This window comes from Ictalurus punctatus, chromosome 1, assembly GCF_001660625.3.
Source record: "Ictalurus punctatus breed USDA103 chromosome 1, Coco_2.0, whole genome shotgun sequence".
NCBI lineage: Eukaryota > Metazoa > Chordata > Actinopteri > Siluriformes > Ictaluridae > Ictalurus > Ictalurus punctatus.
In genome coordinates this window covers 20,727,560-20,737,297 of record NC_030416.2, presented here as the reverse complement: position 1 = coordinate 20,737,297, position 9,738 = coordinate 20,727,560, and the positions used below count along the sequence as shown (strand labels likewise).

At 38.0% G+C, this 9,738-nt stretch overlaps 1 protein-coding gene across 1 annotated transcript; it reads right to left on the bottom strand.

The window, feature by feature from the left end:
• Nucleotides 1-8,124: 8,124 nt before the first annotated feature.
• LOC108280105 (uncharacterized) lies at nucleotides 8,125-8,712 on the bottom strand. Its single transcript, XM_047157192.2, has 2 exons — nucleotides 8,580-8,712; nucleotides 8,125-8,368 (listed from the first exon to the last, which is right to left on the bottom strand). Exons 1-2 carry the CDS (start codon nucleotides 8,687-8,689, stop codon nucleotides 8,125-8,127), a joined length of 354 nt encoding a protein of 117 aa, XP_047013148.2. The 5' UTR covers nucleotides 8,690-8,712.
• Between the last annotated feature and the right edge of the window lie 1,026 nt (nucleotides 8,713-9,738).

Here is a 9,738-nt window from a genome sequence, read left to right as displayed (position 1 = left end):
TCAGTGTCATGGTCTTGGCAATCTTCTTATAGACTAGGCCATCTGTATGTAGAGCAACAATTCTTTTTTTCAGATCCTCAGGGAGTTCTTTGCCATGAGGTGCCATGTTGAACTTCCAGTGACCAGTATGAGAGAGTGTGAGGGCGATGACACCAAATTTAACACACCTGCTCCCCATTCACACCTGAGACCTTGTAACACTAACAAGTCACATGACACTGGGAAGGGAAAATGTCTAATCGGGCCCAATTTGGACATTTTCACTTAGGGGTGTACTCACTTTTGTTGCCAGCGGTTTAGACATTAATGGCTGTGTGTTGAGTTATTTTGTGGGGACAGCAAATTTACACTGTTACTCAAGCTGTACACTCACTACTTTACATTGTAGCAAAGCGTCATTTCTTCAGTGTTGTCACATTAAAAGGTATAATCAAATATTTATAAAAATGTGAGGGGTGTACTCACTTTTGTGAGATACTGTATATGCATGTACCAACATTAGACACCCTTTATTGGCACTTTTTTTGTTGTTTTTTTGTTTTTTTGCTTTCAGTCCCCAGGAATTCTGTATAAATAAATATGAGACAGGGTGTCTGCGGGTGCTTGAAAAGTTTTAAAATGTCTTAAATTGCTTAATGTAAAATAAGGCCTTAATAGGCAACTGTGTTGCACTCGGTGTGTGTGTGCGGCTCATCAGTGTGTTAGAGCGGCTCTGTTCACAGTAAATGCCGCTCCACACCAACTCCATCTCTGTCTGTGCTCTGAGTTTCTGTCGCTTAACCTGCATTTAGACATAACACACACCAGATTAATATATATATATATATATATATATATATATATATATATATATATATATATATATATATATATATATTGTTATTATTATTTAGTGCAGTAATATTACAAAATAGCAAAGGTTTTTCTTTATATTTTCTTCTTTACAAAATTGTACTGTATGTACATTTATAATACTACATTTTACATTACCCTGGAATTAAATTACAACAAAACTAGTAAGCACTGCTGCAAGGGGGTTTCTAATACAGCTGCTGAGGGAGTTATGGAAAATGTGACATCTTTTTCTTTTCTAACTGCTGTAAGCCATCTCTCTATATTTTTTTCATCTCTTCAAAAGTCATGGAAAGGAAATACTGGATTTTTTTTTTTTCTTTCACTGTCTGAGCAAATGGTAATGCAAAAAGGATATTTGCTGTGGTCTCCCATCTACCTCTATAGAAGTTTACCCTGCTATAGTTTACTTAAACCCAGAAATTAATGTATGCATGAACACAATCCATTATAGCTGATGTATCATGTAGCATGATTAAAGTGATGTTCAGGTCTTAAAATTTTTTGGAAATGTCTTGAATATGGTATTAAAAAGTATTACATTTGAAGTGCAGATATCCTGTGAGGGAGCACATATGTAAAATCTCTTTCTCGTGGATTACAATGGGTGAACATTCAACATAAAATTGACAGACAGTTGTTAGCCTGTACAAATCAGATAATGGATATAAAACATATCTACTACTATTGAGTTCAAGACAAAGTCCATAGCAAATGGAGTCAAGACTGAGTATGACGGGGGAAAGACCAAGATGAGACCAACACCACACATGACCAAGTCCATGTTAAGACTAAGACCTGAGGCTCAGATGTGTTAATTTGCTGGTTGTAGTATTTTCCTAACCGGACATGAAATTTCTCTTTAATTAACTAAAGTAACCTATTTTGAACATAAGAAGATGAAATATTTTGCAATATAGTCACTTTGACACAAATGTATACGTGCTATATAACTCCATATGCAGAGATAGACATTTACATTTTGTTCTGTAATAGGAACATTACAAAGTGCATGTTCATGAAAATGATGTTAAGGTTGGGTGATGTCTGAAAAATATATTGAATCTTTGTAGACCAAGACAAGACCAACTAAAAAGTTTATTTCAAGACTGAGACCATTCTCAAGTACCACAACACTAATTTCTATGCACTTACAATGCCATTAAGTACAATTAGGCCATAACAAAAGGGTTTGCATGTCTGAGCCAGTTGGAAATCTGCCCAGAATTAGATCCATGGACACATTATCCTTCACATAGTGAGGAGGGAAAAAGAGTCCAAAGATGGGAGATTTAGAATTCTTGAAAGCACCTCACAAAATGCAGCAACTGAACTTTGCCAAGCATCATTAGGTCTGCAATTCACATTATATATTGTGGTCAGATAAAAGCAAAATCAAAACATATAAGGAAAACGAGTTGATACCCCCTGTAAGATGTGGAAGATCAGTGGGCCTGTTTTATGGCTGCTGGTTCAGAGGCTCTTGTGAAGATTGATGCCATCATAAATTATGTTTGTACCAGGAAATTTCACCCCAAAGAAAACCCAAAACCTGGGTGCCTCTGCAAGGAGGTTCAGACATGGAAATAAATAGCTTTCAAAAAGATTATGAGCCAAACATACTTCCAGATCAACACAGAAATTGTTAAAGAACCACAAAATCAGTGTTCTGCAATGATCATTTAAGTCTCTCAATTTGAACTCTACTGAAAACCTATATTAAGGAGCCTATATAAAGAAACATAAAATGTTCTTCATGGAGGAGTGGACCCAGCAGTAGGTGTCTAATATGTCAGCTTTGTTAGACATATTAATGTCAACAGTGAAAAGTTCTGTCATGCAGTTGGTTGTCATAGAATTTGTTTTTCACAGTTTTCTGTCTTGATTAATTTAAAACACCAGAGTGTTTATATCCTGCTGCTTAATGCATACTTTTTAAATAATAAGTCAGTCGAATGTTTAGATTAGCTGGCAATAAAATGAAATATTACTCAACATAGCATTCAATAGAGAATACATCATATACCTGTTTTTCAGCCTGTTAAGTCTTTATGTCAAAAGATGCCCCTACCTCTTCTGAAAGTAGGTTTGTGCAGTCAAACTCAGAGCTATGCATTTTATGTGCATATCCTATTTATTTGCATACCTATGATTCCTTTATTTTGTTTTATTTATTTATTTGTAGAAATTACCTGCTCATTTAGAGGAAAATTCACTGGGAAAAAAATGCAGCTTTTCAAGGGGGAAGTTTACATAGTTTTTAATTGTCCATTTCTAGTGAAAATGTATGGTCAGAGATAACATAAAAGCAGCTCTATGTAAATCACCCTATCATGGTTTGTTTACCTCACTGTTTCTCACTGAAACATGCTATTTTTCCCAAGGCCTGTTCTGCATGTTGAATGATACAAATACACAGATGAATTATGACAAAAATGTATTTATATGGTGTTTAAACCAGACCAAATGAACAAAAACATTTTTCATCTCTGTTTATATAAAAGATCCATAGGCTTAACTTACACTAGGGACATGTCCCCACTACTTTTTATATGCCTAATTTTGTCCCCACCACTAATAGGCAACATTAAAAATCTTATACATGCATATATGGATACATAAAAACGTGTATATATATATAGTATCTTACAGCTTAAACAGATCCAAGTGCTTTATAAAAATATCAGTTTAGCTCTGTTCACATTGCTAGATTCTCAGGGCGATGTCTAACATGAAAAGTCTCCTCTATGATAAGATTCTTCTGGGCACCATAAATTAATGTGGCACAAGTGACTTTCTAGCAGGTTCTAGCAGCTGAAGCTGTTTATAATGGGCAGTTTAATTACCTGTCAGGAATGTGCTTTTTGGTTTGCTTTCTTTTTCCTTCTAAGGGGTTCTCAGTTAAGTCACAATGTAGATGATGTAAGTGTCTTTACATCAAGCAAATACATTTTAGAAAACTTTAAAAGAAGCATACATCATTAGAATGGAATCATATCATATTGTGAGACATGCTTAATAAAGAACAATGGCACAAATTTGCCTAATTGATCAAATAGTTAGGTTTTTTAACTTCTCAACTTTCTCATCTGCAACACTTTTTTAAACAAGGTAAAACCCTGAAAATATGTATTACATTTTTATGAAAATATTTTTATGCATAGTTTTTGGGTGTGTTGGAGAAAAGACTTAGTTAATTAATATTTTCAAGCTCCTAACCAAGACTGCTATGGAGATATGCTTTATATATATCTATATATATAATATATATATAGATAGATAGATAGATAGATAGATAGATAGATAGATAGATAGATAGATAGATAGATAGATAGATAGATATAGATATAAATATATACACCAATCATCCCCCTGGCCTCTTAATGTATCGTGTTGCCTTCTTGAGCATCAGTGAATGTTTACACTTTATGTTGTGTACGAGTCCCTCAGTTGTCCTCAGTGTGAAAAGATGGCTTATCGCAAAACAGAAAAACTGTCATGGATCATGCAGGCAACGACACACAGGAATGTATGTAATCAAGGGTATGTAAACTTTTGAACAGGGTAATTTTTATAAATTCAGCATTATCTTGTCTTGTGCACTATATGTAAACATCTGTTTTGTGAAATAGCTTATTCAGGACAGTAGTAAATAAAAAAACAACATGGGATTTTTATGTTCCCTCTTCTTTTGTTAACATTATTAAGATTTAGCAGATTCTGCAAGGGGTATGAAAACATTTGGGCACAACTGTATATGTTTAATAAATACAGCTATATGATACATGACATTGCGAGTTACATATGTAACTCTGGTTTTGTGAAGCCTGGACACCTGCCAGCAGTGGTGAGATTCACTTGGATACCTTCTTGTGCACACATGCAGAGCCTTTTTCCAACAAAGTTATGTTTGATGCAATTGCTACAGTTCATAAGGTGTGGACTACTCTTGGAACAGCTTCCAACTAAGAGCATCCAAGCCTGTGAACTAGAGGCTCTTACGTCCAGGTGTTTCCAGAACTGCTAGGTCACAATACTCAGTCCACAATTTGTCCTGAGGAGACAAGGTGCAGGAGACCTGCCTGGGGTTGCCAAATCATTTCTTCCATTTGGGATTGTAGATCTGATCAAGCAGGAAGCTGCCAGGCCATTGCAACCCCTAGCAAGGGCATGTGGGCATGTGACATCAGAGCATGTCTTTATGGACCTCACTTTCTGCACATGGTCCTTGTCATGCTGGAGAACATTTGAGCTAAGCCCCTTAGCTGCAGTGAAAGATCTTTATGCTGCAACATATAAAGACATTATAGACAGTTAAATGTTTTAAACTTTGTGGGAACAGTTTGGGGAAGGCCAATATATGGGTGTAATTGTCAGGTGTCCACAAACTTTTTGCTATACGGTGTAGATGGCTGGGCCAGTCATGAGCCAGTGCATCCTGTCGCTCTGCTAGGAATAACCACAATCAGCTATGATTTGACTTAGCATTGGTGAAAAAGTGTACTTGTACCTTGCCAAACTTTTTCTCCATGAGACAACAATTCTAAGTTCATGTGCCACTTCCCTGGGCATATAGTCTCCTGAGCATATAGTGGTGCAGAGAATGGAATGCACAGAAGTACAGTTCCAGTAGTTGAGTTGCTCTCAGTATTGCTAGCTGTGGCTGGCCCCACATGAGAAGCTTCAATGCAAGGTTAAGAGAGCCATCAGACCTTGTAGCACCATGATGATTGACTTATCTCTCTGTCACAGTTGTCACAGATGGATGGCCCTCAATTCTAACTGGTTGTTGTGTTCTGATGTCACATGCCGTCTATACACCAGTTACACCACACTGTGCCAGCCAGTGAGAGGAATCTGTGCTCATTTGTTTTTCAAATCTCTCTGCAATAGGGCACCACTCCCAAGTGGACCCCTTTTGTTAGGAAGGCCTTGCATCACTAGCAAGCTAGAGCCTGTACCCCTCTTGGTGAGATGGACATGTGTCTATATATGGGTATATGGTATATGGGGTCCAGCTGCAGACTGATAACACACTTCTTAAAATATTTTAGTTTCAGCATGACCAAGGTAACTATCACTGTGGCTTCCATCAGCATTCTCAGCAGGTACCAATATGCACATAGTGGCCTGGCTGAATCTGGTGAGTGCAATAATTGGGGTGACAGAATGGTCACCATTCTCAATTAATGTAGCTTCACACCAAAGTTTTGTATGGCCTGTTTTGCTGTTGCACCAGGAGATTGGACTTGTCCTAACTGGCCACATAGAAGCCAGTCCTCCAAGTACCTGATGCCTCTGGCAATCAGAGAAAGCAGGGTCATCTGCATACATCTCAAAACAACTGTGGTACAAGAGAGCTGTAGAAAGGTAGAACTTTGAATTGTAATGCCTGCCTATGGAAGGCAAAAAGCATCTGTGACCTGGGGACAATGGGAACATGGAAATAGGCTCCATGCAGATCCACTGACAGTGGTTGCATAGCTTGCATTATATCTAACAACTGTAACATATAGAAGGGGTGGCTTTTAAGAACAAATTCAGCCCTCTCTCATCTAGAATTTTCTGGTTTTCTTAGTTAGAACGTGTGTTGATGAACCTTTGTTTTGAATAGTAAGGTCAATCTTTTCAATCACACCTCTGTTCAAGATGAAAGAACCTTATTGTGTCAGAGTTACAGTCATGTTGGTATCATGTTCATGACCTCCAAGAGGACCCCCCTGATTAAGGCCTGTCCCATGGGGTGACTGGGAGGCATCCAGGCACTTGTTGGATGCTTGAGGGCATGACTCCCACTGTGTAAGAGTCACACAATTCAAAATGACCTTAGTGACTCTTGGAATGCAGGACTGGGTTGATGTGACATAAAGGCACTTCATGGTTTGTCAATTTTGCCATGCTAGTTTCATGATTCTAAACCTTCCATTCTTCTTTCCAGGGCCTTTTTTGCAGCAAGTCCAAAGACTATTTCTGGCACACAAGGCTTTTTAAAGGATTTTTACAAGGATTTTACAGGATACTTTTACATGTGTCCAGCAAGACAGTCTGTGCTAATAATATTTGTGCTTTAACCAGGCTGGTGGACTCTATGTACTGGCCTAAGTGTACTACTGCCAGGAGCAAGATTTCAATTGGAGCTGTCCTTGCCTAGGGACTAATATCTGCAGATTCTAATGCTAACAATAGAATAGCTAATATTATTGCTGGTGCATGCACACAATGCAATATTGTAACCTCTCACTAGCATGTCATCAGAGTGTCTGCATTTAGTGCTTGGGGAAACACGTATAGGTGTAGAGCTTTGCCTTGTGAGACCACCAGCAATGCAGTGTAGGTAACTTTAGGTGTCTGACCCCATTTTACCTGTTCATGGTCTGTCATATAGCTAAGATGCACATTACCAGTGGTGCGTGCTAGGTGCCAGAAGCTGATCCAAACTTGTTTGCAGGCACTACTGAGGCCAGACTTTAACATGATCCTGGGTCGCCTGGAAAACCTTCCAAATGTTGCTGTAGACATAACAGCCTCTCACTCTTCAGATGGGAGGAGTTCCAGTCATTGTGCTTTATGGAGGGCTTCTTTGAGGGACATGAGATTCTGCATTGCGTGGTTTCATTTCCAGAACAGTTTAAGCTGAGCCACATCTGCCACCTGGTTGTTTATATGCATAGAAAGCAACTCAGTCTGCTTTCACAGCTTCTCACTATGCTTAATACTCATTGTGAACATGGGAGCATTGGCAAGTTGTTAGGGTATGGCATTTGAGTCAGACTCTGCACTGGGTTTAAACACTGGCAAAACAAGTGCAAGTCTTGCAGCATGGCTCATTAAATAACACAGTCAACCAAAAACAATATTAGGGGAAATGGCTGTAGGACAGCAGTATTTATTACAAATACTGCATCATACTTTACTTTGTGACTTTGTTGAAAAGTCTGAGCATGTACGTGTATGCTCACAAGAAGGTGCCTCTCAGGGGTCCTGGCAGTTAGAAGGAGTGAAAAAGAACTAATTGATATGTCTACTCCCAGGCCAGTAGTAGCTTGCTGAATGCCACAAATGCACCATGTCCAGGCTTGCTAGAGAGAGAGAGAGAGAGAGAGAGAGAGAGAGAGAGAGAGAGAGAGAAAGAAAGATAGAGTGAGAGAGAAAAAGTCATGTTACAAATAATAAATACTTATAAATATTTTTATAATAATTACTTATATAATATTTTTGATCATTCTCTGATCATTTCTTTATATAAGATATACATTTTTTAAGCAAGGCTGATTACCAGTCAAAGTAGCACTGCCCCTCACAGGTGCCTGCTTGGTTTGCATTCTCAGCCAGCTCCAGCTCCACACCCAAATAAAAGTCAGATGAGCCATGTGGTTGGCCCAGATAGCGCAGGGTTCCAGTGCTAATTCGGCCTGTAGGAAGCAAAACTCTAACCCTGTGGCCAATCTGCAGGTCCATTGGGGAATGGGGCACAAAGACTCTTTGAGGACGAGTGCCACTTCTCCATGAGCCCAGACTGAATAATGAAAAATAAATGCGAAAAAAGGGCAATAAATAAATAAATAAATAAATAATCAGTGTACTGAGACTGAACTCCAATGTACATAAACATGTATTCTGTGACTGCACACTTCTTTAAGTAACAAAAATACAGTTCACAATCAGTTTTCATTTTCAAATCCTGTAAGTATATAATGAGAATTGAGATTAAGAGAGCTTGCTTGTACCTTGTGCTGATAGACATGGCAGATGTTGATCTAGAGTCAGTATTAGCACAAAAGGAGCCCTGACTGCATGTCAGACTGTTTGAGTGAGCCACATCATGCAGTATTTTCATATCCAGTTGATGAATTTTGTTCAAGCCACCTTATAGAATCCAGAAAGCAAAAGTAATCAAGTGCTTCCTACTAATATTACTGCCAAATCTAGCTGAGGAAAATGAACTACTCTGAGGAAAAAGAAAAATTGTTGTCAGTTGAATAACTTACTGGACCAGCTACGTTTCTTTTCCTCCTTGTGTTCATTCTCCAAGTCAGACTCTCTGAAGTTCTCATTCATTTCTGTTGAATCACCTGCTTTGTACAAGGCACCTGACCTAGTGACAATCTCGGAGTACAACTAAAAAGTATATATTTGCATAAATATAATTTCCAAAGTGAGTTTATTGCAAGCCTAATTTAACAAATGCATGTAGTAATTACAATATGAATGTGCACATACTTGAGCTCTTAGATCATGCTGTCTCTTCTGCAGCTCCATGAACCGCATTTCCCATGCTGTCCTTTGATAGGCAATCTGAGCTTTCAGATCCTGAATCTCCCCCTCAGCTTTCAATAGCCTCTTGTGTAAGGTACAGCTGTACTCATGGTGGCGTGACTTCTCCCAGGTGTGTTGTCTCTCAGATTCTACTGTAATTTTTTTCCAGAAATTTGTAAGAAGGTTAGTGCAATGTGATTTCCATGCGAGAAGTATTTGCAACGTAACCGCCTGATGGTCAGTCAGAAGCATAGTATATATTTGCAAATTATAAAGTGTCACAGATAGCAAACCATGTAACACCTTTCTGTGACAGTAAGAGTGCATTACATATTTGGTTGCTACTGGTAATGGAAAACGAACCTGAAATAAGAACCAAAAACTCATACTAATAAATTATGTTATATATTATGTTGTTGTTGTTGTTTTTTTTAATAATAAAAAAAAAAAACCTGGAAAATGTTTCTCATGGGTACAGCATTCACTTTCAGATTCATGTGGTATCCTTGGTGAAGATTTTATGGCACAATATGGGTTTACCTATAATACAACCAACATAGTATATTCTGTGAGAAAGATTTATTTTATTTTAAGATATTTTAGTAGAAATAAACAGCAATAAATATATTA

Coding starts and splice junctions, on each gene's coding strand:
- LOC108280105 (XM_047157192.2), bottom strand. CDS start 8,689: ATGAAAATACTGCATGATGTGGCTCACTCAAACAGTCTGACATGCAGT. Junction 8,369..8,579: donor GCCATGTCTATCAGCACAAG/GTACAAGCAAGC, acceptor TTCATTATTCAG/TCTGGGCTCATGGAGAAGTG.